The sequence below is a fragment of the Chiloscyllium punctatum genome, chromosome 2, assembly GCF_047496795.1.
Source record: "Chiloscyllium punctatum isolate Juve2018m chromosome 2, sChiPun1.3, whole genome shotgun sequence".
Lineage (NCBI taxonomy): Eukaryota > Metazoa > Chordata > Chondrichthyes > Orectolobiformes > Hemiscylliidae > Chiloscyllium > Chiloscyllium punctatum.
This window is the reverse complement of record NC_092740.1, coordinates 104,718,790-104,746,127: the sequence shown is the minus strand read 5'-3', so window position 1 is coordinate 104,746,127 and position 27,338 is coordinate 104,718,790. Positions and strand designations below refer to the sequence as shown.

The 27,338-nt window shown below is 42.8% G+C and overlaps 1 protein-coding gene across 8 annotated transcripts in view; it reads right to left on the bottom strand.

Annotated features, from left to right (window-relative positions):
• The window catches only part of frem1a (Fras1 related extracellular matrix 1a), a 377,121-nt gene that overhangs the window by 142,487 nt on the left and 207,296 nt on the right, over window positions 1-27,338 (bottom strand). For 7 of the 8 annotated variants that reach the window (XM_072586891.1, XM_072586895.1, XM_072586892.1 and 4 more), the window contains 2 exons: window positions 9,219-9,471; window positions 2,581-2,775 (listed from right to left, as the gene is read on the bottom strand). In XM_072586891.1, the coding sequence (XP_072442992.1) occupies window positions 2,581-2,775; window positions 9,219-9,471 (448 nt within the window). Of the gene's footprint in view, window positions 1-2,580; window positions 2,776-9,218; window positions 9,472-27,338 lie in introns of those variants that run through there. The other variant, XM_072586898.1, reaches the window with a different exon arrangement.

Genomic DNA, 27,338 nt, shown 5'->3' with positions numbered 1-27,338 from the left:
GAGGAAAGATTTTTTTTCCACCAGAGGTGGTGGATATCTATCTTAAAGGGTAATGAAGACAGGAACCATCACAACACTTAGGAAATATTTAGATAATCATTCAAAGCACCATAGCATGCCAGGTTATAGGCCAAGTGCTGGAAAATGGGACTAGAGTAGATGACCAGTACAAGAGGCGCTGGAGGGTTCCTTTACTTGTTATAAAACTCCATGACTCTATGATAGGTCTCCACATGGGGGGAATAGGTGGAAATGGGCTATCTGGGTAGTACATGCTAAAAGGCAACAGGGTGACTCTGGGGATGGGGTTAACTGGCAACCAGGCAGAACCAAGTCATGACAGTGTCCACCACGATATATGTTCCCTCTCATCACTTGCCATTAACTAGGCACTAACTGCAATTGGAAAACGGCTGGGACAACGGCCAGGTTGGGTGGAGTCAGTATCAGTTTAATGGATGGCACACACGTCTGCTGGACTCCGGGACATGGAAGGAACAAACACATGGTTTTGCAGATTCCAGCTACATTTAACTTGCAATTATTTCAGCATCCATGAGCATTGTAAAGTGAACATGCTTCAGGTTCAAATGCTGGGCAAAGATAATTTGCACCGTGCTATTGGTCCTTACAAATTGAACATCAACAGAAGCTTGCAGCAATGACTTAAAAGAAGTGAATGTTGGCTAAAACCAACCCATAGCTTATGAAACTTTTTAGGGTGTTGTGGGAAAAGGGGAATATGGCTTCATCTGTCATGTAAGTATAGATTCTACTAAATTCAATGGAAAGTTGAATGATTGATGTGGATCTGGGATGGGAAGGAGGTTTGGAGTTCAGAAGGTACTCTCTTTTCAATGTAATGTGTTGGTCACTCAACTGGTGCTGCATTTCACCAAATTGGTGGACATCCAGGAACCAGGGCCACGATGGAGCAGACAATGGAGCTATTAGAAATGTGATTCTTCTTGGACTGGTCAGGAGGAGCCCTCCAGAATAGTTCAAAGAGAATGTGCAGCATAATGTTATGCTCTGCACAATTGGCAATGTGATATGTGCTGAAGAACTGAAAGAACAAGGGTCTTTTTTTGGAAAAGGATGGCACTAGGGAGGTTAAAAATTCATAGAAACTGTCCATAACAGAGCTCAGCTGTGTCGGGTGTCACAAGCGAGAGAAGACCTGATTGATTCCCAGCTCCAGTAGATGGCAGGTACAGTTAGAGAATATTAAATAGCCATTAGTCATCATGCCGACATTTGGTTGCAATGTAGAGGGAACTGCAGCCTCTATTCATTTTTTTTGTGTTCACTTTTACTGATTGTAAATAAAAACTCATGTCTGAAATTGTCCAATAGCTCATCAATATGTGTTGCACCCTGGATGGACAATGACAAGATTGAAGTCTAAATTAGGCATTCGGGACAGAGTAGTGGTGACATAGCAAGGGTGGTTAGACAGGATGTAGCTGAGGACAGGTAAACTGGCTGGTGGGTAAAGAGCAAAGAGATTGAGAAAATAGGGTTGTACGTGCAAGGGAAGGTCAGCAATGCTAGCTATATGCCATAAGCAGTATGGCTTTATGGCTGCTGCGCCTTTACATTGGTGGTGTGGGGTAACACCATCTTGCCCTGGTGCATAGCATCCTTTAAAAGGAGGCATTGTCACCAGGGATACTAGTCTTTCGGCTGATATCTGCTGAAATGTAATTTGTTCTGTAAATGACGCATGGCAGGTTGGGACTAGAACATGGTGAGAGGAGCACCAAAGGTAGGTAGTAAATGATAGGCAGCATTTGATAAGGTGTGGCAAGAGAATACATTGGGCCTCATGACTAGGAATCCCCTTCTTTCAAAACTTTATGAAACTGACAAATAGCCAAAAGAAAACGTTTGGTTCTTGGTCTTCTCTCTGTATTTCACTCTACAATAAATTAAAGTATTTATGCTCACCTGTGTCTGAACTAGCAGCAGTTTGGCCCCATTGCAATTCATGCCGTCATATGCCTTCCGCTCATTGTAGTTTTGGAACATATGAAATTAGAACAAAAGTTGCCTATTCAGCTCCTTGGGTTGCTCCACCCATGAACAAAACTATGACTGATCTGTTTACGTTTGGATTCCACATTCCCCACTACCTTTGATTATCCTTGATTCCCTAGCCCAAACGTCATCTATCTATAAAAACCAAAAGAACTGCAGATGCTAGAAGTCAAAAACAAAAACTGAAGTTTCTCGAAAAGCTCAGTAGGTCTGGCAACATCTGTGAAGAGAAATCAGAGTTAAAATTTCAGGTCCGGTGACCTTTTCTCAGAACTGGGAGAATTTATCTATCACCACCTTAAAAGTAGACAATTCAATCTCTAACCAAATGGAATGTTCTCCGGAATTCCTCTGAAAAATAAACAATTAACATAAATTTTCAATCTTCCTCTCATTCCTGTTCCAAACCATCATGCTACCTTCTTGACAATATCATTCCCACTTCACCACATCTTTCTAACAGGACTGGAAACATCAACTCTGCAGTATTCATGCTAATGTCGGTCAACATAAAAATCAATGTTTGCTTGACTTTCTTACCAATGATAATGGTCGGTGGCTGATTGTTGATTGGCATTATAGTAATGTTAAGATCGTACACAGGCAGAGAGTTGTGTATTGATAACAAAGGAGAAAATGGTTCCTCAGAACAGCAGCCTTCCACTGTACCTCCATCCCAATCCGAGATGACAAAAGTAATGGTGTCAAAACAGGGTGTTAATCCTACCTCACCACCTGAGGAGAGAAAAAGATTCAAGTAGCAAAAGGGTTATTTTTCAAATGAAATAATTTATCAGGATTATATTTTTCATCTGTAGTATTCTCTGGAGCAACCGGAGAAAACCCACACAGACCAGACGCAGGGAGAGTGTGCAAATTCTACACAGACAGTTGCCTAAGGCGGGAATTGAATCCAGGTCTCTGGCGCTGTGAGGCAGCAATGCTAACCACTATGCCACCATGCTGCCCAACTCTTTGTGATTTCTGCAACTCTGAGAAACAAACAGATCCTGATTTCATTCATGAATAGCCTGCCTCTAATTTCAGGAAAACTTTCCTTTATTGTGGATGTTCTCACCCAGAGGAAATACCTTCCCCCTTTTTACTCAAAAAAAGTCTTTTTAATGTTGTAAACATCTTTATCATATTACCTGTCTCTATAAGCAACCTCTTATACTCAAGGGACCATGCGCCAATTGATTTTAATTTAACTCTGTAAATCCTGCCAAAGGCGTTTCAAGGGAGGAGACACTTAATAATCACACTGTTGTAGTGTGAGATGTGGAATTTAATAAAAAGATGTAAATACCTTTAAGTACTGCTGATACTGAAGTGTGGAGATACTGTAGCCAATTGGTGCACAGCAAGCTCCCAAAGACAAGATAATAATCAAATAGATCAGATAGAGTCTCTGGGTGATTTTGATTGAGGAATGACTATTAGGTAAGTCAGATTTCTAACATCATCAGTATTTTGTCCTTATATTGGCTCAGGCTTGACAAGGACATTTAGCCAGTTTGTTAGCCAGTATGTTTAGCTTGGATCAAAGCAGCAACCAGGAGGCAGGGAGGAATACAGTAACTGGTAAGCCTATAAATCAAGCACTGTATGGATTCAGGCGAAAGTGAGGACTGCAGATGCTGGAGATCAGAGTCAAGATTAGTGATGCTGGAAAAGCACAGCAGGTCAGGCAGCATCAAAAGAGCAGGACAATTGACATTTCAGGCAAAGCCCTTCCTGATGAAGGACTTTTGCCCGAAATGTCGATTTTCCTGTTCCTCGGTGCTGCCTGATCTGCTGTGCTTTTCCAGCACCACTCTAATCTTGACACTGTGGATTCAGGCCCAGTCTTTACAGGACAAGGGGTAGGTGAGCAGGAGCACAGTAACTGGTAAGCTGTTCATCTGTCGCAGGAACACCGTGGGAATCTTCAGTGCGGCTCCTGTTGACAGCATAACTTCAAAAGGTGAGAAAGGCTCTGAATTGAATCATAGAATCCCTACAGTGTGGAAGCAGGCCATTTGGCACATCGACACTACACTGATCTTCTGAAAAGCATTCCACCGACACGCACATGCCCCTTTACTATTCCTGAAACCCTGGCTAATCCACCAAACCCAAACATCCCTGGACACTATGGACAATTTAACATGAGCAATCCACCTAAACTGCACATCTTCAGACTGTGGGAGGAAACCACAACACCCAGTGGAAACCCACAAAGATACAGGGAGAACGTGGAGACTCGACACAGACAGTTGCCTGAGGCTGGAATTGAACTGGAGTCACTGGTGCTATGCGGCAGCAATGCTAACCACTGAGCCACCGTGACACCCCAGTACTGATCACCTGACAATTTCTTGTTAGACCTTTCTTATCCTACAGAAATAGAGAAGTGAGAACCTTGTTACAGTTAACATTTTCATAACCTGAGTAGGAAGTCTAAAACTATGATATTGAAGAGCCAATGTTAGACTGGGGTGTACAAAGTTAAAAATAACACAACACCAGGTTATACTCCAACATGTTTATTTGGAAGCACTAGCTTTCGGAGCACTGCTCCTTCACAGTTACAATGTTGTTGAGGAGAATACTGAGATACATGCTACTAGACTCGACGGGATTGAGGTTCACAAGGAGGAGGCTTATGCATTCTGGAAAGTGTGAAAATAGATAAATCCCCTGGATCGGCTGGGATTTATCCTAGGATTTTCTGGAAACCAGGGAGGAGATCACAGAGCCTTTGGCATTGATCTGTATGTTGTCATTGTCTACAGGAATAGTGCCAGAAGACTGGAGGATAGCAAATGTTGTCCCCTTATTCAAGAAGTGGAGTAGTGACAACCCTATTAATTATAGACCAGTGAGCCTTACTTTGGTTGTGGGTAAAGTGTTGGAACAGTTATAAAAGATAGGATTTATAATCATTTCGAAAGGAATCAGTTGATCAGGGATAGTCAACATGGTTTTGTGAAGGGTAGGGTATGCCTCACATCCTTATTGAGTCCTTTGAAAAGGTGATTAAACAGGTGGATGAGGGTAAAGCAGCTGATGCTGTGTATATGGATTTCAGTAAGGCGTTTGATAATGTTTCCCATGGTAGGCTACTGCACAAAATACAGAGGCATAGGATTTAGTGGTTTGGATCAGAAATTGGTTGATGGGAAATGTTCATCCTGGAATTCAGTTACTAGTGGTATACCGCAAGGATCTGTTTTGGGGCCACTACTTTTTGTAATTTTTATAAATGGCCTAGATGAGGGCGTAGAAGGATGGGTTAGTAAATTTGCGGATAACACTAAGATTGGTGAAGTCATGGATAGTGCTGAAGGATGTTGCAGGTTACAGAGAGACACAGATAAGCTGCAGAGCTGGGCTGAGAAGTGGCAAATGGAGTTTAATGCAGAAAAGTGTGAGGTGATTCACTTTGAATGGAGCAACAGGAATGCAGTCTACTGGGCTGATGGTAAGATTCTTAGTAGTGTAGATGAGCAGAAGGATCTCAGTGTCCATGTACATAGATCCCTGTAAGTTGATAGGTTTGTTAAGAAGGCATACGGTGTATTAGCTTTTATTGGTAGAGGGATTGAGTTTCGGAGCCATGAGGTCATGTTGCAGCTTGTCAAAACTCTGATGCGGCCACACTTGGAGTATTGCATATAGTTCTGGTCACCCCATTAGAGGAAGAATGTGGAAGCTTTGGAAAGGGTTCAGAGGAGATTTACTCAGATGTTGCATGTTATAGAGGGAAGGTCTTATGAGGAAAGGACTTGAGGCTGTTTTCATTTGACAGAAGGAGGTTGATAGGTGACTTAATTGAGACATATAAGATAATCAGGAGGGTTAGGTAGGGTGGATAGTGAGAGCGTTTTTCCTCAGATAATGAGGACTAGCATGAAGGAGCAAAGCGTTAAATTTTTATAGGACTGTTGTCAGAGGTAGTTTATTTACTCAGACTGTAGTAAGAGCATGGAACGCACTGCCTGCTACAGTAATGGACTCGCCAACTTTAAGGGCATTTAAATGGTCATTTGATAAACATATAGATGAAAATGGAATAGTGTTGGTTAGATGGGCTTCAGATTAGCTTCACAGGGTGGTGCAACATTAGGGGCCAAAGGGCCTGTACTGCACTGTAATGTTCTATGTTCTATGTGCTATGTTCTATGTACCTGATGAAGGAGTTGCGCTTCAAAGGCTAGTGCTTCCAAATAACCTTTTGGACTATAACCTGGTGTTGTGTAATTTTTAATTAAAAATAAGACTAATAATTCTAGTCTAAGATGTCAATTGTAAGTTTAAAAAATGTCAGGAGAGGCCAGCTGAGTGGAACGTGTAGCTTGTCACATGTGGATGCTGCCAGTCTCCCAGATGACTACATATTCAGGAAGTGCTCCCAGCTGCAGATGCTGGAGCTCTCGGTTTTAAAGCTGAAGCAGTGGTTGGAAACATTGTGGCACATCCATGAGCCTTAGAGTTACATAATAAGAATGTTTAAGGATATGGTCACATTGCAGCTCAAGGGACTAGAGGAAAAGAGCGAATGGGTGACCATCAGACAGTTGAAAAATTACAGGCAGGTAATGAAGGAATCCCCTGAAGTCCCACTCGCTAACTGGTATTCCATTTTAGAAGGTGATGTTAGGATGCTGGTACCTCAGATGAATGCAGTCTTGACTGTGTGGAGGTTGGGTGGGCAGGGCGGGAGGGGTTGAGCAAAGAAAGGAACAGCAACAGTGATATCGTTAGTCAGGAGAGCAAATAGGTATTTCCGCAGCTGAAGATGTGACTCCAGGGTGATATTTTGCCCACCTGATTCTACGGTCAGGGCATCCCGAAAGAGGAGGCTAATGGGTTAGAGGTTGGTACCAATGACATGAACAAAATGAGCAATGAGGTCTTCCATCAAGAATTCAGGGAGCCAAGGTGGTATATTAAAAAGCAGGACCCCAATGGTTGTAATTTCTGGATTACTCCCAGTGCCACATTCTAGCAAGTATAGAAATATGAAAATAGGACAGAGGAATTGTGGCTCCAAAATTGGTGCTAGCATGAAAGTTTTAGATTTGTAGATCACTTGGACCATTTTTGGAGAATATGGGACATGTACAAACAGGACAGTCTGCACCTGAAACATATTGGGACCAATATCCATGCATGTAGGTTTGCTAGTGCTGTTGGGATGAGTTTAAATTAGTCAGGCTGGGTGGGGGCAGAATGTTGATAACATAGAGCTACATCGTGCTCCAGCAAAGGAAGCAAGTCACAGTGAGTTCAGTTGTGTTGAATGTTGAGAGAGTTGGATGGTTGGATGGTTTTTAATGCACAGTGTGTAACATTTAATACTGATGAGTTACTAGCATGGATGCCACATGGGTGTATGATATTGCTGCCATCACGGAAACATGGTTGAGGGAAGGGCTAGACTGGCAACTCAACATTCTGATGTATAGGATCTTAGGTGAGACGGAGGAGGCTGTAAAAATGGTAGTGATGTTGCATTATTAATTAAGGAGTCAATTACTGCAATAAGGACAGATGATAGAAGAAAATTACTGCAGATGCTGCAATCTGTACTGAAAACAACCAATGCTGGAGATCACAGTGGGTCAGACAACATCTATGGATAGAGAGCAAGCTAATGTTTCAAGTCTAGATGAGTCTTCATCAGAGCTGAGATGATAACTTGGAAGGGTCCTCAAATGAAGCTTTGTAGATAGAAATTAGGAACCTTAAGGGTGCACCTACTTTACTGGGAGTATATTATAAGCCCCCAAAGAGACAAGAGGAGCAAATCTGACTTCCAACAATCCAAAACCGATTTTTGCCGTCTATCGTTTTCCTTGTCCAGAACAAATTTGAACCACACATGTTTGGTTGCTATTGCCCAAACGTTTCCCCACTGCCACATTGAACACTTTTCCAGCTTCTTTTCTCTGAACCAGATCCAGCACTGCGCCATCCTTTTTTGGACCTTCTATGTATTGATACAAAACACTCGCTACATACATTTCAAAAATTATGCCCCCTCTAAACCCTTAACACTATGACTGAGCCCATTTACGTCGAGGAATTTAAAATCCCCTGGTATAATTTCCCAATGATTATTCTGACACACTTCTGTGAACTGTCTATGTATTTGCTCATCTTATGCCCAAAACATCGATTCTCCTGCTCCTCGGATGCTGCCTGACGTGCTGTGCTTTTCCAGCACCACACTTTCGACTCTAATCTCCAGCATCTGCAGTCCTCACTTTCTCCTAGCAGATGGCATTTGACCTTGACAATGCAAGACGATGCACTTTGGAAGAAGAAACAAGATGAGGGAGCGTTTAATGAATGGCAGAACACTGTGTAGCTCAGAGCAACAGAGAGATCTTGGGGTAATTATTCACAGATCCCTGAAGTCAGAAGAGTATGTGTATAAGATAGTTAAGCAGGCATATGGGATGCTTCCTTTCATCAGCTATGGTACAGAGTATAAGAGCAAGAAGGTAATATTGGAGTTGTACAGATAATTGGTCAGGCCACGACTGGAGTAATGTGTGCGGTTCTGGCCATCTCACTACAGGAAGGATGTGATAGCCCTAGAGGGGATGCAGAGGAGGTTCACCAAGATGTCAACTGGGGTGAGCTATATGTAGAGACTGGATTATCTTGGATTGTTTTCTTTTAGAGCAGAAAAAAAACTGAAGCAGAACATGTTTAAAATATACCAGGTTGAGGGGTATGGACAAGGTGAATGTGGAATGGCTGTTTCCCTTGGGCTGAGAGGTCATTCACAAGAGGACATTGTTTTTGGCTAAGAGCTAGGAGGTTTAGAGGGGATTTAGGGGGAAATCTTTTCACTCAGCAGGTTGGGGGAAATCTGGAATGCACTGCCTGGGAAGGTAGCAGAGGCTGGAAACCTTATAACCTTTAAAATATATTTGGATGAGCACTTGAGATAAAACATTCAAAGATATAAGATAAATGCAGGAAATTGGGGTTAGTACACTTTTACTGGCTGCGATATTGGTGCAGACTTGATGGTCTAAAGGTTGCACTATATGAATCTATGAAACTGTCTATGAATTTATTAATCTAAGGGCCAAATGGCTTTGGTTTATAAAGTAATTTGAAAGATCTTAGATTGGTATGAAGAACATAGCAAAATTATATAAGGAGAAGCTACTTACCAGTATGAATATATGTCACTGAGCCAGAAAGGATATCTGCCTGAGAAAAGTGGTCAATAATTTGACTATCCTTCTGTACCGCTCCATGGAATGGTTGCCTTGCAATCATAAACATCAGCCTCTCATCATCGCTATCTAGGTCAGTAGCATAGAGATTTTCTGCTGTGATAGCGACTTCTGCCCCTTCAAGACAATACATCATGGGCTTCAGGCCAGGCTTCATCGTTGGAGGCTCATCATTCACTGGCAGTATCTGGAGTGAAAACACAGGGCATGACAAAGATTTGGCATTAAGTTAGTAATCTGTTGTAGGGTGCAAAATTAAAGTTGCCAGGGAGTCTGTCTTTCCAATACTGTTGAAAAGGTCTCTGAAAAATATCATTCAGGAAATAACTAATGCCTATGCAGCTAATAAATTGATCTTAGCTTCAGTGTAAAATGAATGATAAGTTGACAGACTGCTTTACACCTTTTTAGTTTTTGTTCAACTTGACTTCAAGGTGATAAATTAAATTGCTTTATACAATTGCACAACATCATTATGAACGCCATGGATAACTTTTCAAAAATTTTACTGTGATCATTCTTTTCAATATTATAGTTCCTGCACTGTGGAACCACCAGTCAAATCAATTAGGCTGGGAGATCAGCTGACAATGGGATTATTAGAAAATGAGAATCTGAAGAAGAAGAGTTGTTGATTATTTTGTAATTATAGGGAAAAATGATTAAGAATAATTCTTATTTATGAGAGACATGCACCCTCTTTTTTAACGTGAACCATGGAAATTCCTAGTGTACTGCCATTGCATGTTACATAATCCTCTTTAAAAGTAGAGTAGAGCTCTTTAACTTAGTGTTTTAACAAGCATTCAAATACTCAGCAGAGGGCACTGTAAGACCCACCAACTGAAGCCCTTTATACTCACAGCATTACACTCATAGCAGGTTATTCTTCTAGAACGAAAGAAAAGGAAGAATTAAGTGAGGTGTTAACTGTTAGTGCTGTTGCAGGTGTGTGAAAGATGGTGAGGTGTCCTGGGCAGGTGAGTAGGTAGTACTGAAGCCATGTAAGGCTTGTGTTGTGGGAACTGTGTGAAACAAGACCATGTGAGGCAAGCTACTGCAAGGAATAGTGAGTAGTAGAGCATGAGCCATGGTAGGAGGTAAGTGTGGGACAATCTGGTGAAAAACCTTCCAAACTCCCGATACAACTTGCACTTAGCCAAAGGTTCTGCCTTACATCTCTTTGCTGACGAAGCTGCAGATTTCATGATGGCTTTTAAATTACCCCAGGAATTAATGATTATTCTCCTTGGAGCAGCAAAAGTTGAAGGTTAATTTAATAAAGGTGCTCAAAATCACTAAGGACCAGGGAGAAGATAATTTCTCCTGGCAAGAAGGTCAAATGACTCAAATTTCACAAACTTGGCCAAACAAAAAATCCAAAGAGAAGTGAGAAGAGTTTATTTTATGTAGATAGTTGTCAAAATCTAGGAAGTGCTCTCAGTGGAAGATCTGGACACATGTGTGGAAACTGGACTAGAGTTAACATTTCGAGTCTAGTATGACTCTTCTTCAAAAACGTTAAAATGTTACATGGGTTCAACAGTTTGATAGAGACTAATGAGATGACCAGACTCAATAACCAGACAATAACAGGCACACTCTCAAAAATACTGGAAATCTACAGGAAATACTGGTCACTAAGTGGAGAATACTGAATTGAAAATCTGTTTCCCTGCTGTATGACTATGACTCCATAAGTCTATGATTCAGACATGGAGGTGATCAAAGCTGACATTTCAAAACTTGCAAAGGATTTACCAGCTATAGACACAAAACTTGTAAACAGTGTATTAAGCATCGGGTATAATGAAGAATGTATCTAGAGAAGGCTGCCCAAAATATACGCTAATACACACCAATATTGCTATCCGTTCCAGTTATTGAACAGCAAAAGTTTCTTACCGTCAATAATAAATTACTGGTTTTCAATGAAAACACACAATAACAAGCAATCTTGGACTGGAAGTTCTTCACAGAATTCAGTCAGATTGTTGGAATATTACACAGTGTCACAAAAAGTACAAGAGCCAGGGATTTCAATCTCAGCGCAAGAAGTGATCAAAACTCCAATTTTTTTTAAAAACCATTGTGGATGCAAACATTGTTAGCTAGGCCAGTATTATCCTTCCCTGGTTGCATTCAATGAAGAATGGTGAGCTGACATTTTGAACTACTGTAGTTTATGGATGTAAATAAATTCAGTGCCTTTTTGAATAGAGCTCCAGGACCAAATGATACTGCAGAATGGGGATATATTTCCAAATCAGGATAGTGACAGCTTGGAGGGGAACCAGCATGTGGTGGTACTCCCATGTATCTGCAGTGCTGATAGAGGTAAATAAAAAACAAAGAACTGTGGATGCTGGAAATCAGAAACAAAAACAGAAATTGCTGGAAAAAACTCAGCAAGGTCTCGCAGCATCGTTGGAGAGAAATCAGAATTAACATTTCAGGTCCAGTGACCCTTCTTCAGAACTGGTTAGGAAAAGGTCAGAAAATGTGCTAAAGATGGGCTGGGGAAGATGTGAATGAGTAAACACTAGGTGGAGACGAAGACCAGAGAGAAGAGAAACACGATGGACAGACAAAGAAATGGGATAAAGGTCAGCCTGGGTGAACTGAATAGCTGCTAATGGTGATCATTAGTAGTTGACAATGGACTATTTGCGGTAGCAGTCCACGTGATGACATGGCCTGGTATGTAGGGGTGGAGGTAAGGATATGGGAGAAGGACAAGCCTTAAAATTGTTAAACTTGATATTGAGTCCAGAAATCTGCAGGGATCCCAAGCAGAAATGAGGTGCTGTTCTTCAAGCTTGTGCTGAGCTTTTCTGGAGCACTTCAGCAAACTCAAGATGCTGGCCTGAGAACACAGTGGTATGTTGAAATGGCAGGCAACAGGAAGGTCAGGATTTTTTTTGTGGACAGAACATATGTTTCCTGCAAAGTAGTGCCCCAATCTTTGCATTGTCTCCCAATGTAGAGGAAACCATACTGTGAGTAGCGAATATAGTAGACTACATTGAGTGAAGCAGGTCAGGCAGCATCCAAGAAGCAGGAGAATCGACATTTCAGCCATAAGCCCTTCATCAGGAAAGCCCTGATGAAGGGTTTATGACCGAAACATTGATTCTCCTGCTCCACAGATACTGCCTGACCGGCTGTGCTTTCTTAGCACCATACTCTCAACTCTGATCTCCAGCATCTGTGGTCTTCACTTTCTCCTACATTGAGGGAAGTGCAGTAAATTGTTGCTTCACATGGAAGATGTGTCTGGGGCCTTAGATATTGAGGAGGGAGGAAATAAATAGGCAGATATTGCACCTTCTGTGACTGCATGGAAACGGGGTCTGGAGAGATATTGGGAGTACATCAAGTGTCCCAGAAAAAACAATCTCTGCAGAAGACTGACAAGAGAGAGAAGGGGAATTTGGTTTTGGTAGTGGAATCCTGCTGGAGGTGGCAGAAGTTGTAGCTAATGATCCATTGGATGTGGATGCTGGTGGGATGGTAGGTGAGGATGAGGGATGAGGATTGCTGTTGTGAGAGGGAAGAGAGGGAGGAGGTGAGTCAGACCGACCTGAAGACCTTGTCAACCACAGTGAAGAATCCTCAGGTGAAGAAGGTGAAAATTTTGGAGGTCTCCTTGTCAAAGTTATCATCATTGGAACATATGCAACGGAGATGGAGGAACTGGAAGAATGAATAAAGTTTTTACAGGAAGCAGGGTGTGAGGATGCATAGTCAAGGTAACTGTGGGGAGTTGATAGGTTTGTAGTGGATATTAGTGGACAGCCTATCCATAAGATTGGAAACTGAGATGTTGAGGAAGGGAAGAGCAGAATCAAAGATAGGCCAAGTGAACAGGAGCGCAGGGTGGAAATTGAAAGCGAAATTGATAAACTTTTCCAATTCCAGACGCGAGAGGAAGCAGCACCAACAATGTCATGGATTTACCTGAGAAAGGGTTATGTACTTGGGCCAGAGGAGGACTGGAGCAAGGAATGTTCCATGTGTCCCACAAAGAGACAAGCATAACCGGAGCACATGCAAGCACATATTTCCACCCCTTTGAGCTGATGTAAGTGGGACGATAGTGGTGGATGAGCTTGGTTCAGACCTTCGTACCAGGAAATAAGAAGAGATGAGTTCTGTGGGACAGGAGCTGGCAGTATCAATGGGTTTGCTTGAGCAGTCTGTTTGTGGATTTTGGGAAAGGAATTGGAAGCAGATTTTCAGGGGTTATGTGATTATAAGCATGGAGGCAGTGGGAGGATTAGGGGCAGGGGCATAAGAGGTGTCATCACCAGATGAAATGAGATTAGTGACTGTTCTGGACAAAAAAGCTTGGTGTTCCATCATGGGCCATGATTTGGGGGAGATTGGAAAAGGCATCAGAGAGTTGACACTCAGTCTCCACAATGTAGAGGTCAGTGCACTGATAACAACAGTACCACCTTTCTCTGCTGGCTTGATTATAAAGTTATGGTTAGATCTCGGAGCACAGGGTACAGTCAATTCAGAGGGAGGTAAGTCGGAATGGTTAAGCTGTGAGGAAGAGATTTTGAGGTGATCAGTGTCACGTCCACTGTCCTTGATGAACAGGTCAAGTGCAGATAAAAGGCCAGAGAGACTGGTCCAGATGGAGGGAGCGTGTTGGAGACAGATGAAAGGATTTGCTGTGCTAGGAAAAAGAAATGAGCACAGAGACAAAGGCAGCAGAAAAAGAGTTCAGGAGTTGCTGATCTTGATCTCTTGATCTCCACCAACTGCCTCCAAGCTCATCATCCCAAAGTGAGATTTTATTTATGTTCCACCTTCGCCTTACAATCCTCAAGTGAATGGAAGAAACTGAGAAAGGAGTTTGTAGAATCAAGACATTATTGAAAGGGAAGAAATATTTAAATCTTGCACTATTGAGATACAGATCATTACTACTACTGACTACTGTATCAATGTCAGAGTTACTGATAGGAAGGAGACTGGGGCAGAACTTCCAACTTGGCCACAGAAATTGCAACCAAACATCATTTAGAGTGATGAGTCCAGAGCAAAAAGTCATGAAGAAGAGGAGAGAGACAAGCATGTTTAAAATTTCTGTTACTACAATTAGACGTGCAGGTGAGAATCAGCACCCCTCTCTTTTAAATACCCACTCAGTCATAGATTCATGGAGATCTACAGCACAGAAAAAGGCCTTCCAACACATCACATCTGCATCAGTCAAAAACAGTCACCCAACTATTCTAATCCTAAATTTCAACTCTTGGCACATAGGTTTGTATGTCTTGACATCACAAGTGCACATCCAAATACTTCTTAAAATATTACAATGATCTATGCCTCTGTCACCTTTACATAGGCAGTGAGTTTTGGATTCCTCCCACCTCCCAGGCGAAAGGTTTTTTCCTCAAATCTCCAGTAAACCTTCAATCCATGTCCCCAGCCTTTCATCGTTCCATCATTGGGAAACATTTCTTCCTGCCTATTCTATCTACACACCTCAATTTTATACAGTTCAATCATGTTCCCTCTCAATCTCTTTTGTTCTAAGGAAAGCAATCCTAACCTGTCCAAACTTCTTTCTTAACTGAAACTCTGCAGCCCAATCTCACTTCATAACTGAAACTTTCCAACCCAGTCAGTTACAACAAATCGTGTTAATTACTTTTTCGCAAATAGGTATCACAATTCATTTAAACCTACTTAAACAGATACAGACAGGAAGTTAAAGGCAAATACAGTAACAGATCTTAAGAATCCTTTGGGTTGTGGGAATTAAAAGAACAGAGTACAACTGATTAGCTATTGTCCTCTTTCTTTGGAAGTGGCAAAATTTGCTGATATTGTGTTCTCAGCAAACAGATTTTTCCAAGTTGCTTTTTTATTGGTGTGGATCTCGATGACAAAGATTGACATAGAAAGAGAGGGTGAAAAAAGCTTTCAGTATCCTTGCTGCTGTAAGTTCATATTACTGTCTCTGTCCCTTGTTGTTCAAAGGCTGCTGCTGAAGGCTATTCTTTTCTTGATTCCGGTGTGCATCATTGTTTAAATTCAAGTTGGTTAGTTGTTGGCATCTTCTCATCTTTCAAATTTTGCAGTTTTGTGCCTCACTGAGTCCCGGTGCCCATTGATTAAAATGGAAATTCTGCATGATATTCTTGATGGGATGCCTGGCCTTGCCAAGTGATCACAACAGCCATTTTAGAGCAGGAGAATCCTTTATAAATTATTATTAATGCATGAAAGTTTTGGCTATTAAAGTCAAATTGTGAAAGTTGCAGATAGTCCATTTTCACGACGTCACAATATAATAACAACAGTTACAGAACACAAGAGTTATGAGAAATACAGCCTAGAGTGAGATGATGGAAAACTGATCAACAGAGAGGAGACTGATCGTAGCAAAAACAACTCAATTAATATGACAGAGTTGAAACAGACCAAGGGAGAATCAGAAGACATAGGAATACATTAATATCAGTTGAACAAGAAACCAAGAGAAATGTGGAATTATTCCACAAAAGAAGAGGAACAGGAGTATACCAAAACCGCCTAGGAGAGAAACCTCCTAAGCGAGGTACAGAATATGAGAAATTGGACAAATTAGGCCTGTTTTCTCAGGAAGTTAGAAGGTTGAGGTGTGACCTGATTGAAGTGTTGAAGTTATTAGCAGGAAAAGACAGGATAGATAATGATAAACAACTTCCACTGGTTGCAGATTCTAGAACTCGGAGACATAGTCTAAACATTAGGACGAGGCCGAAAGTTCAGGAAAGATGGTAGGAAGCACTTTTACTTACAAAGGGTGGTAGAGATCTTGAGCTCTCTCTGTGATGATATGTGCCTTGAAGAGGGATTTGTTTCTCTTGAAGAGGGGACGCTGTTAATCTGATGCTAAAGTGTCTACTCCATGGAAGGCGGAGTAAAGAGCTTTGGATTTTTGTTTTAAAGTAGGCAAAAAAAGCATGAGTGGGTGGAGTCAGGCTCACATAGACCCAAGGTTTAGTTTTTCTCTCAGTGGTTGAAATTGGAGTTTTGGAGATGAACATAAAACATGAAAAATTTCAGCACAGTACAGGCACTTCAGCCCTCGATGTTACGTCAACGTGTGAAACCAATCTGAAGCCCATCTAACCTACCTCATTTTCATCCATATGACTATCCAATTATCATTTAAATGCCCTTAGAGTTGACAAGTCAACTACTGTTGCAGGGAGTGCAGTCCACGCCCCTACTACTCTCTGAGTAAAGAAACTACCTCTGACATCTGTCCTCTATCTGTCCTCAATCTAAAGCTACACCCACTTGTGCTAGCCATCGCCATGCAAGGAAAAATGCCTACTCTATCTAACCCTCCGATTATCTTATATGTCTCAATTAAGTCACTTCTCAATGTCCTTCTCTCTAATGAAAACAGCCTCAAGTCCCTCAGCCTTTCCCCATAAGACCTTTCCTTTATATCAGGCAACATCCCAGTAAATCTCCTCTGAACCCTTTCCAAAGCTTCCACATCCTTCCTATGATGTGGAGACCAGAACTGTATACAGTACTCCAAGCGTGGCTACATCAGAGTTTTGTACAGCTGCAGCATAACCTCATGGTTCCAAAAATCAATCCCTCTATGAATAAAAGTAACTGTATGCCTTCGTAAGAACCCTATCAACCTGGGTGGCAACTTTCAGGGATCTATGCACATGAACATCTACTCTACCAAGAATCTTACCATCAACCCAGTTCTCTGTTATTCCTGTTGCTCCTTCCAAAGTGAATCACCTCACACTTTTCACATTAAACTCCATTTTCCACCTCTCAGCCCAGCTCTGCAGCTTAATTATGTCCCTCTGTAACCTATAACATCCTTCTGCACTATCCACAACTCCACCGACCATAGTGTCATCTGCAAATTTACGAATGCATCCTTCTATGCTGTCATCCAGGTCGTTTATAAAAATGACAAACAGCAGTGGACCCAAAACAGTTCCTTGCAGTATACCACGAGTAACTGGATTAACATTTTCCATCAACTGCCACCCTCTGTCTTTTTTCAGCTAGTCAGTTTCTGATCCAAATCACTAAATCACCCTCAATCCAATGCCTCCGTACTTTGTGCAATAGTCTACCATGAAGAACCTGATCAGCCTTACTGAAATTCATATATTGAAAACCACTTTACCCTCATCCACCTATTTGGTTACTATCTGAAAGAACTCAATAAGTTTTGTGAGGCACAACCTACCCTTCATAAAGCCATGTTGATTATCCCTAATCAACTTATTCCTTTCAAGATGATTATAAATCCTATTTCTTATAACCTTTTCCAACACTTTACCAAAACCAAAGTAAGGCTCACTGCTCTATAATTACCAGGGTTGTCTCTACTCCCCATCTTGAACAAAGGGACAACATTTGAACATAAAACATAGAACAATATAGACCTTTGGCCCTTGATGTTGCGCCGACCTGTGAACTATTCTCAGCTCGTACACCTACACTGTCCCCAAATCATCCATGTGCTTATCTAAGGATTGTTTAAATCTCCCTAATGTAGCCGAGTTGACTAAATTAGCAGGTAGGGCATTACATGCCCTTACCACTCTCTGTGTAAAAACCCTGCCTCTGACATCTGTCTTAAATCTATCACCCCTCAATTTGTAGTTATGCCCCCTTGTATGCGTGGACGTCATCGTCCTGGGAAAAAGACTTTCACTGTCTTCCCTATCTAATCATCTGATCATCTTGTATGTCTCTATCAAATCCCCTCTTCGCTTTTTTCTTGCCAATGAGGACAGGTTCAAGTCTTTCAGCCTTTCCTCATAAGACCTTCCCTCCAGATCAGGTAACATCCAGGTAAATGTCCTTGCACCTTTTCCAATGCTCCCACATCCTTCCTGAAATATGGTGACCAGAACTGTGCACAATATTCCAAGTGTGGCCGCACCAGCATTTTGTATAGTTGCAGCATGATATTGCGGCTCTGGAATTCAATCCTTCTATGAATCAAACCTAACACACCGTATGCCTTCTTGACAGCACTATCGACCTGGGTGGCAACTTTCAGGGATCTATGTACATGGACTCCAAGATCCCTCCGCACATCCACACTACCAAGAATCTTTCCACTGACCCAGTACTCTGCCTTCCTGCTATTCTTCCCAAAGTGTATCACCTCATGTTCAGTTGCATTGAACTCCATTTGCCACCTCTCAGCCCAATTCTGCAGTTTATCCAAGTCCCCCTGCAATCTATAATATTCTTCTAAACTGTCCACTACTCCACCAACTTTAGTGTCATCTGCAAATTTACTGATCCACCCACCTATGCCTGCGTTTAAGTCATTTATAAAAATGACAAACAGCAGTGGTCCCAAAACAGATCCTTGTGGCACGCCACTAGTAACCGTACCTCAGGCTGAATATTTTCCATCCACCACCACTCACTGCCTTCTTTCAGAAAGCCAGTTTCTAATCCAAACTGCTAAATCACCCTCAATTTCATGCCTCTGCATTTTCTCCAAAAGCCTACCATGTGGAACCTTATCAAAGGCTTTACTGAAGTCCTCTTATACCACATCAACTGCCCTACCTTCATCTACATGCTTAGTCACCTTCTCAAAAAACTCAATGAGGTTTGTGAGACATGACCTGCCCTTCTCCACGATTTGCTATCCTCCTGTCTTCTTGCACCATTCCTGCAGACAATAATGACAAAGATCAAAGCCAAAGGCTCAGCAATCTCCTCCCGGGCTTCCCAGAAAATCCTAGGATAAATCCCATCCAGCCCAGGGGACTTATCTATTTTTACACTTTCCAGGATTGATAACACCTCCGCCTTGTGAACCTCCATCCAGTCCAGTCTAGTAGCCTCTACCTCAGTATTCTCCTCGCCAACATTGTCTTATTCTAGTGTGAATACTAATGAAAATATTTATTTAGCGCTTCACGTATCTCCTCTGACTCCCTACAGAACTTCCCACTACTATCCTTAATTGGTCCTAATCTTACTCTAATCATTCTTTTATTCTGGACAAATCTGTAGAAAGCCTTAGGGTTTTCCTTGAGCCTATCCACCAATGACTTATCATGTCTCTTCCTGGCTCTTCTTAATTCTTTCTTCAGGTCTTTCTTAGCTAACCTGTAACTCTCAAGCACCCGAACTGAGCCTTCACCTCTCATCCTGACATAAGCCTTCTTCTCCCTTTTGACAAGAGATTCAACTTCCTTAGTAAACCACAGCTCCCAAGCATGCTAGCAGCTCTCTCTCTGCTGCTAGATTTAATCTTTTGTCTGTTCCTTCTTTTACACTGAAGATAGCTAGTGCAGGAAATCCATTTTGCTAAATTTTTCTTTGCTAAGAGTGTGTTTATAGGATGCTGCTATATTGGAGCAGTTGATAACTTAGATTACTTACAGTGTGGAAACAGGCCCTTCAGCCCAGCAAGTTCACACCGACCCTCCGAAGAGCAACCCACCCAGACCCATTCCCCTACATTTACTCCTTCACCTAACACTACGGGCAATTTAGCATGGCCAATTCAACTAACCTGCAGTGGTTTAAAAGTATTATATTTTATGAAGTATTTCAACAGAGTTAAAATGAACTAATTCTCCTTTTTTGTTTGTATTTTAACTATGGTGTAGGAATGAAAAGTGTTTTGCTTAATGTCCAGTAGTCTGACCAAACAAATCACATCTGGAACACAGTACCTTGTGCTGGTCTTTAAATAAGATCAAATTTAGGGTCAAGGCTATCTCCATGTTATGTTTTGGTCTAGTACATTACACGCTCACTGGCAAATGGCAGTTGATGTGAAACCGGTTATTAGTTTTTAATCTGTGATAGATAAATTTTTGTTCATCAAAGGTATTAAGGGACATGATCAAAGGAAGGTAAATGGGAAGTAGGCCCCAGATTAGCCATGATCTTACTGAATCGTGAAAAAGGCTTGAGGGGCTGAATAGCCTACTCCTGTTCCCTTGTTCAAAGACATGAGACTACAACCCCAAACCAGTTCAAGCAGATTTGTCAACATACAAAAAAGATTAACACAGCAAATTCTAGATGTTATGGGGAAGATGTTCATAAGGAGATTGAAGGGAGAAGTACAGCAATGGGACATCTATTGAAGTTCTAAGGAGGATGACGTACAATGATTTAATGATGAAGTCAGTGTCACATAATTTTGTGAAATGATCTAGAAGATGGTGTATGCTCTTTCCAGATTCTAAGAGAACATGTGCATTAATAATGCTGTAAATAAAGAGTTTTAGGGAAAGCAACTTAGACTCAAAACTCAAAAGCCCTGGACAGGATAAAACATAATTGAATTCCATTTGCCTCTGTTTATGCTGATTTGAGAACAAAAAATAGCTTCCTGCAAGCTACAGATTTCTCAGGAAGATATTATTTTCATCATTGTAAATATTTTACTCATGCCCCTACATGCGTATCTAAATCATTGATATCAAACATGAATAGCAAATGACCTAACACTAGGCCCTGCAGTAAACAGCCTTCCTGTCCCAAAAACATCAGCTGACCATTGTTCTTAGCTTCTTCCAATCTAGCTGGTCACTTCACATTTACAGATCTTTCTAAATGACAATGAATGCCGCATCTTAAAACTTGTGTCAGAGTTTGCCAATTGCTGGTAATGGTAAAAACAAGGACTGCAGATGCTGGAAACCAGAGTCTAGATTAGAGTGGTGCTGGAAAAGCAGCTGCCTGACCTGCTGTGCTTTTCCAGCACCACTCTAGTCTAGACTCTATTTGCTGGTTACTTCTCCATCTATCCTTTTCTCCATTTTGAACAGTAACTCAATATTATCAGCCCTCCAGTAATTTCAGTGCAGCCAGAGAGCAGACCTCTAGTGCAGCCAGAGAACAATTAAATTGACTGTTAGAGTCTCTTGTATTTGCTCTTTGGACTTTTTAAACATCCTAGTTCATAATTCAGCTGAGTTTGGCAGTTTATTTACTTTCATAAATGTTAAAACCCTTTATATTTTCTCTCATTATATTTATCCCAGTACATCCTTACACAAAAGAACAAAACAGAAGTACAGCAGAAGAACAGGCCCTTTGGCCCTCCAAACCTGTGCCAATCATCATGTCCTAACAAAACTAAAAATCAAACCTTCTGCTCTTATTTGGTCCCTATCCCTCTATTTCCGCCCCATTTATGTAACCACCCAGATGCCTCTTAAATGTCACCAACATGCCTGCTTCTACCACCTCTTCTGGCAGCGTGTTCCAAACTCCTACCATTCTCTGCGTGAAAAATTTCCTCTCAGCTGCTATTTTTGTAGTATAAACAATCCTAGTCTTTTTAACCTTTCCTCATAGTCAATGCCCTTGAGACCAGGCAACACCCTGGTGAACCTTCTCTGCACTCTCTCCAAAGTTTCCACTTCCTTCTGGTAGTGTGGCGACCAAAACTGCATACAATACTCCAAATGCGGCCTAACAAGGGTTTTATATAGCTGCAACATGGTTTGTCAACTCTTTCACTCCATGCCCCGGTTGATGAAGGCAAGCACCTTGGTCACTTTAGGGAACTGTGGACTTGCATGTCCAGATCAACTGTACATTAATGTTCCTAAGGGTTCTGCCATTTACGGTACAATTCATACCTAAATTTAATCCTCCACAAAGCTTCACCTCGCATTTGTCTGGATTAACTCCACCTGCCATTTCTGTGCCCAAATCGCCAATCTATCTATATTCTGTTGCATCTTTTCACAATCATTGGCATGATCAGCAACTCCACCAATCTTCATGTTATCTGCAAACTTACAAATCAGACCACCCACATTTTCCTCCAGATCATTTATATATACTACAAACAACAGAGGATGCAAGACTGATCCCTGTGGAACATCACTATTCTGAAAAGCACCCTTCCACTGCTACCCTCTTTCTTCTATGACCAAGCCAGTTTTGTATCCATCTAGTCAGCCCACCCCAAATACCTTACCTTTTTCACCAGAGTGTCTGCATTTTTCTCATCTGACACTGGATGCAGAAAATATTCAGTGAGAACCAGATTCAGGTTACCTTTTTGACTTTACTTTAAATGTGGTTACAGTATAAGACATCATTGATATTTTCTTGCCAATACTTTTCATGCCCCGTCTTTGCTTTCTTAATTCATAGATTAGATTCTCTACAGTATGGAAACAGGCCAATTGGCCCAACAAGTCTACACCAACCCTCCAAAGAGTAACCCACCCAGGTCCATTTCCCTACCCCATATTTACCCCTGACTAATGCACCTAATCCTTTGGGCAATTTTGCATGACAAATTCACCTGAGCTGCATGTCTTTGGATTGCGGAAGGAAACCAGAGCACCTGGAGGAAACCCACGCAGACGGGGCGAATGTGCAAACTCCACACAGATAGTTGCCTGAGGCAGGAATCAAACCTGAGTCCCTGGTGCTGTGAGGCAGCAGTGCTAATCACTGAGCTGCCATGCCACCCACTAAATTCCTTTTTGTAATTTCACCACTGTGCTGTCTATACAGCTCCAGGCTGTCTGTAGAATTAAACTCTCAGTATCTGACTGATGCTCTTTTTTCTTGCTATCGAGGAGGACTCTAGATTTGGGAGTTCCATCATTTAGTTTCTGTGAAAAATATTTCTTCTGGATCCTAAGGATCTTCTTCTTGTACGGATCTCCCACTGCTAAAATTGGGTTACTGCCAGGTAGCTGGTTTCAAGTCTACCTTTGCTAAACCACATCTCAAATCAGAAGCTTAAAAATATATAAAAATTGCTCTAATCATTATTGGAGTCAAAAAGGGTGGCACTGGAAAAGCACAGCAGCTCAGGCAGCATCTGAGGGGCAGGAGAGTCGAAAGTTCAGGCATGAACCCTTCCTCAAGATTGTGGAGGAGGAACAGGGATGAGAGATAAATAGTGGGGTGGGATGGGTGTGGGGCTGGGGGGAAGGCAAGTGGGTAGGCAATAGGTGGGGGTTTATTGTGATATGTCAGTGGGGAGGGTGGAGCAGATAGGTGGGAAGGAAGATGGACGGGTCAAAAGTGTGGTGCCGAGTTGGAGGATTGGATCTGGGATGAGGTGGGGGAAGAGGAGATTTGCAAACTCGTGAAGTTGATGTTGATGCCGTGTGGTTGAAGGGTCCCAAGGCAGAAGATGAGGTATTCTTCCTCCAGGCATCGGGTGGCTTTGATTTAGCAGTGCAGGAGGCCCAGGACTTGCATGTCCTTGGGGATTGGGAGGGATAGTTGAAATGATGTGGTTGTTTGGGGGGTGTGGTGTGGTGTGGTGTGGTGTGGGGTGTGATGTTCCTTGTAATGCTCTGTGAGTTGGCATCCTGTCTCCCCCATGTTGAAGAGATCACATCGAGAGCAATCGATGCAATAGATAAGGTGGATAGATGCGAAGAAAATATCTGCTGAATGTGAAAATTTCCTTTGATACCTTGGGCGTAGGTTAGTGGGGAGGTGTGGGTGTTAGTTTTACACCTCTTGCGATGGCAAGGGAAGGTTCCGGCTGAGGAGGGTGGGTTGACCTAACAAGGGAGTCATGGAGGGAATGGTCTCTGTGGAACACAGACAGGGCTCGAGAGGGAAATATATCTTTGATGGTGGGGCTGACTGTAGGTGGTGAAAATGGCAAAGGATAATGCGCTGCATCCAGAGATTAGTGGGGTGGGAAGTGAGGAGCATGGGAATTCTATATTTGTTTGTTGTTGGGGTGGGATTCAGGTCCAGAAAGTGGAGGCGGTGTGCTGGAAGGTATTGTTGATCACGTAGGAGGGGAAATTGCAGTCTCAGAAATCTGGGATATCCTGGGGTGGAATTGCTCTTCCTCGGAGCAGATACAGTGGAGGCGGAGGAATTGGGAATAAGGGGTTGGGAGAAGGTGTAGCCCAGGTAACTGTGAGTGTCAATAGGTTTGAAGAAAATATCCGTGTTAAGTCGGTCGCTGGAAATGGCGATGGACAGGAAGGGGAGGCAGGTGTCTGAAATGGTCAATGTAAACTTGAGGTCAGGGTGGAAGGTATTCATGAAGGTGATGAACTGTTCAATCTCCTTGTAGGATCATGAGGTGGTGCCAAAACAGTCATCAATTTAGCGGAGGAAACGGTGTGGAATAATGCCAGTGCAATTATAGAAGATGGATTGTTCTGCGTATCCGATGAAGAGACAGGCATAGCTGGGGTCTGTGCAGGGGCCCATGGCTATCTGTTTGGTCTGAAGGAAGTGGGAGGGCTCGAAAGAGAAGTTGTTGAGGGTGAAGACCAGTTCTGTTAATCAAATAAGTGTATCAGTGGAGGGGGACTGGTTAGGCTGCTGGGAAGAAAGAAACAGTGAGCTCGTAGGGCTTCACCATGGGGAATAGACGTATAAAGGGACTGAATATCCATGGTGAAGATGAGATGTTGGGGGACCAGGGAATTGAAAGTCATGGAGAAGATGGAGGACATGGGTGGTATCCTGAACGTATATGGCAAGTTCCTAGACCAAAGGGGACAGGACAAAGTTGAGATATGAGGAGATGAGTTCAGTGGGGCAGGAGCAGATGGAGACATAAATTCAGAACACTACCCATGCCCTCCACTTCCTCCGTGACTTTCAATTACCCGGTCCCCTTCACTCCATCTTCACCATGGACATCCAGTCCTTATACATGTCCATCCCTCATGGCAAAGGCTTACAAACCCTCTGTTTCTTTCTCTCCCGCCGACCTAACCAGTCCCCCTTCCCGGACACACTCGTTTGATTGGCAGAACTAGTCCTTACCCTTAGCAATTTCTCCTTCGAATCCTCCAACTTCCATTGCACCAGAGGGGTAGCCATGGGCACCTGTACTGGCCCCAGCTATGCCTAGCTCTTCATTGGATATGTGAAACAGCCCATTTCCATAGTTGCACCGGCACCATCCCCTATATTATCCTCCATGACATTGATGACTGTATTGGCACCATCTCGTGCTCCCACAAGGAGGATGAATGGCTCATCAACCTCACCAACACCTTCCACCCTGAACTGAAGTTTACATGGACCATATCTGACACCTCCCACCCTTCCTGGAATTCTCCATCGCCATCTCGGGTGACCGACTCAACACAGACATCTATTTCAAGCCCATGGACTCCCACAGCCATCTTGACTACTCCTCCTCCCACACCCCTCCTTTAAAAACGCGATCACTTACTCTCAATTCCTCTGTCTCTGCCATATCTGCTCCCAGGAGACTCAATTCCACTGCAGGTCATCCCAGGTGTCCCCCTATTTCAAGGACTGCAATTTCACCATGATCAACAATGCCCTCCAGCACATCTCCTCCACTTCTTGAACCTCCTCCCTCAAACCCCACCCCTCCAAACACAACAAGGATAGAACTCCACCCCGGTCCACACCTTCCACCCCACTAATCTCCGGATACAGTGCATTATTCTCCACCACTTCCACCACCACCACCAATCAGACCCCACCACCAAAGGTATATTTCCCTCCCCAGCCCTATCTGCATTTTGCAGAGACCAATCCATTCGTTATCCCTTATTAGGTCCACACCCCCACCAAACCACCCTCCACACCCGGCACCTTCCCTTGCTGCCACAAGAAGTGTAAAACCTGTGCCCACACCTCCTCCCTCACATCTGTCCAAAGCCCCAAAGGATTTTTTCACCTCTGGCAGAGATTTTCCTGCACACCCATCTATCTCATCTACTGCATCCATTGCTCTCAATGTGGTCTCCTCTACATCAGGAAGACAAAATGCCAAATCATGAAGCATTTAACGGAACATCTCTGGAACATATGCACCAAAAAACCCAACCACCTTGTCAGCCAAACACTTCAGCTCCCCCTCCCACTCCCAAGAACATTCAAATCCGAGGCCTCCTGCACCACCAAATCAAAGTTGCCCACCAACTTCTGCCTCGTGACCTTTCAAACACATGGCATCAACATTAACTTCAATAGTTTCCAAATCTCCCCATTTTTTAGATCAGATTAGATTACTTACAGTGTGGAAACAGGCCCTTCAACCCAACAAGTCCACACGGACCCTCCGAAGCGCAACCCACCCATACCCCTATATTTACCCCTTACCTAACACCACAGGCAATTTAGCATGGCCAATTCACCTGGCCTGCACATCTTTGGACTGTGGGAGGAAACCGGAGCACCCAGAGGAAACCCACGCAGACACGGGGAGAATGTGCAAACTCCACACAGTCAGTCGCCTGAGTCAGGAATTGAACCCGAGTCTCTGGCGCTGTGAGGCAGCAGTGTTAACCACTGTGCCACCGTGTAACCTTCTCCCACCTCATGCCAGATCCAACCCTCCAACTCAGCGCCACCCTCTTGACCTGTCCTACTTGTCCATTTCCCTGAATGATCAGGGAGAAGGTAGGGCCAATCAGGGATAGCAGAAGCAAATTGTACGTGGAGTCTGAGCAGATAGGGGAAGCCCTAAATGAGTTTTTTGCTTCAGTTTTCACCAAGGAAAGGGAACTTATTGTAAATGAAAACTTTGAGGAGCTGGGATACAGTCTTGACCAGATCAACATTAATGAAGTTGATGTGCTAGAAATTTTGGAAAATATTAAGGTTGATAAGTCCCCAAGGCCAGACCAGATTTATCCTAGGCTGCTCCGAGAAGTGAGAAAGCCACTGGCGAGAATATTTGCCTCCTCACTCTCTACAGGAGTTGTACCGGAGGATTGGAAATAGGCGAATGTTGTTCCTCTTTTCAAGAAGGGTAATAGAGAAATCCCTGGCAATTACAGACCAGTCAGTCTTATGTCTGTGGTCAGCAAAGTTTTGGAGATAATTCTGAGAGATAGGATTTATGACTATTTGGCAAAGCATAGTTTGATTAAAGGCAGTTAGCATGGCTTTGTGAGGCATGACCTGCCCCTCAAAATCTTATTGAGTTCTTTGAGGTGGTGTCAAGACAGGTCGATGACAGTCGAGCAGGTGTACATGGATTTCAGCAAGGGATTTGATAGGGTTCCCCATAGTAGGCTCATTCATAAAGACAGGAAGTATGGGATACAAGGAGATTTGGCTATT